Source organism: Pteropus vampyrus, unplaced genomic scaffold (assembly GCF_000151845.1).
Source record: "Pteropus vampyrus isolate Shadow unplaced genomic scaffold, Pvam_2.0 Scaffold487, whole genome shotgun sequence".
Lineage (NCBI taxonomy): Eukaryota > Metazoa > Chordata > Mammalia > Chiroptera > Pteropodidae > Pteropus > Pteropus vampyrus.
The window spans coordinates 218363-220646 of NW_011889268.1; the positions used below are offsets into that span (position 1 = coordinate 218363).

Consider the following 2284-nt stretch of genomic DNA (forward strand, 5'->3'; position numbering starts at 1 on the left):
GAGAACCCACAGCTGCCCAGACCTCAGTCGTGTGGACCTCCAGTCCCCCGGGGAAAATAAATGTCCTGGACAAAACAAACTTGTTATTGATGTCACCCGGTCTGTGGTCACGATTGGTGGGGACACTCTCCCTGACTTTGGCATGTTGCAAAGCTCAGTTGCCTGAGTGAATTTAAGAAGCCGAAGAGGGCTGGCAAATCGGAAGGGGACATGTGCCTAGAGACAGGCTCATCGATTCAAATTAAATGTGATCGCCGGCCAGACAGACAGAAGTGGACACGAGGAAGGGGGTCGGCCAGCCCTCGGGGAGCGGTCCGTGCGGGCCAAACATGGGCGCGGGCCCTGGGGGTCGGTCGCCACAGGACTGCGGAGGGCAGCGGCCCACGGCCGCCCTGTTCCCTGAGCTGGGGGCACATGGGACAGAAGTGGCAGCCGTCACCAGGAAATGTCTCCCTTTCGATGCCGTTTACCACGTTCCAGGCCTCAGCACAGAGACGCTCCGATGTCCTCACTCGGCTGTGCAGTTCAGGAAAGCGTTTTCGCGCTGCTGGGAGGCGACCCTTGCTGGACACCGGCCTTTTGGGCCTCTCTGCTCTACGAGTCCCACAGGCCGGGGATAACGGGCCTCGGGGAAGATCGACGGAGGACGTGACCGCTACCTGCATCCCCCTCGGCCTGTACGCGGCCCGCGTGACAAGCCCGCGCGAGTCCAGCTACAGACGCCAGCGCTCACGCACGCAGCTCAGCCTCTCCCCACGCACAGCGGACTCTGCGTCCACACGGCGGGCTCCCGTCCCGCCTCCCACCGCGACCGTACCTGCCACCATTCAGGGACAGAGGTCCCGCCACGTGCGAAGATGCCTCGGCCCCAATCTGTGCCAACACATCCGTGCACCAGCGACGCCCAGCCCCACGGCAGGGTGCTGGGTGACGTGAGCCTGCACGCCGAGGCGGGGGATCCCCGGAGAGGGGGACAGAGCCGCTCACGAGGCCTCGTGGGGAGCGACGGTCCCACAGCCCCGGCACCGTGTCCGGCACACCTACCGGATGGATCCTCGGCGACGCTCAGCAGTGAACCGCGTGCGAGAAGCAAGTCACTCGCCCCCCGTCCCACGCGCTTACCTGTTGTAGAGAAGGATGTCCGGCTTCCAGATCTGGCCGTCGGGGAAGCGCACGGTCTTCACGCCCGGGTACTCCGACACGTTCCACTGCAGGTAGTGATCTGTCCAGGACTGACAGACACACAGACACGTCAGTGGCCCCTCGCTTCCCGCCCGCTAACCAGGCACGCTCGCGGCCAAACGGAGTCCCAGACATTTATGCACATAATCGGGTCGCTGTCTACGAGGCGTAAGGCGACTGGGAATTCAATGAGCCCCCTCAAAATGACCACGGACAGCACGAAAATCGCTCTCAAGCTCCCGCTGTGGCCGTGGCCGCACTCGGAGGTGGCCCTGAAGTTAATCCCCGTGCGGGGTGTGCTCTCCCTCCCTTGGCAGAGGGGTTTTCTTCCTCGGCAAACGAGTAAATGCTTTGCTTTCAACATCTTCCATGAGGACACTTTCTAAAAATAAATTCACTGATTTCCATCGGAATAGGGACCGGGCTGAAAAAGGCAGACTGGCCGTTTCGTGCAGCTGCTGGGGGACCCCTCAGAAACAGCGACCGGCCTGCTGGAGGGGGGACCGAATTCCCCTTTTCCTGCAGAAATAGCGCTGCCGACGCCACAACCCCAAACACGCACGCACTTGGCCTTGGCGGCAAAACGCTGAACCGAGCGAGACACGCGCTTTTATACCGAGCGAGACCAAAACGCGCCGCCCTCGACGCCAGGGCCGGTGCGACCTCGGACTCGAGTCTGGTGCAGAGTTATGCGAACGACGTCAAAGAAGAAAAGTACAAGTTCATATTCCGAGTCGTGGAGATTTGGGAGCTGCAGCCACGAGGCCGAAGCCACGTCCCAGAAGTGCCTGCGTCCCGGGAGATCGGGAGAGGGCGGGCGAGCCTCGGAGCGGCCGGCCCAGCCTGTGGCTGGCAGGAGGGGCCGCCGCCCGCAGGGCGAATGAACGCACGTGTGCCGAGCCACCTTCCGGGCCCTCAAACCAGACGCCCGTCGCTGACACTTCTAATTAGACAGGTGCGGCTGGGGAGGGCCGGGCTGTCCGGGGAGCTTCGCGGAAACGCCCGGATGCCACCCACACTTTCCAGAGGTGCCTTTTTTTTCGTCCCTCGTACGGGGCACAAGCCCTCCCGACTCAGCACCTGCACCTTCCTCTCTGAGACC

The 2284-nt window shown here is 62.7% G+C and overlaps 1 protein-coding gene across 1 annotated transcript in view; it reads right to left on the bottom strand.

Annotated features, from left to right (window-relative positions):
• The window catches only part of LOC105307287 (neuronal acetylcholine receptor subunit alpha-7), a 113474-nt gene that overhangs the window by 61631 nt on the left and 49559 nt on the right, over positions 1-2284 (bottom strand). Inside the window, exon 5 of the mRNA XM_011382715.2 lies at positions 1123-1232. Within this exon, the coding sequence (XP_011381017.2) occupies positions 1123-1232 (110 nt within the window). The remainder of the gene's footprint in view (positions 1-1122; positions 1233-2284) is intronic.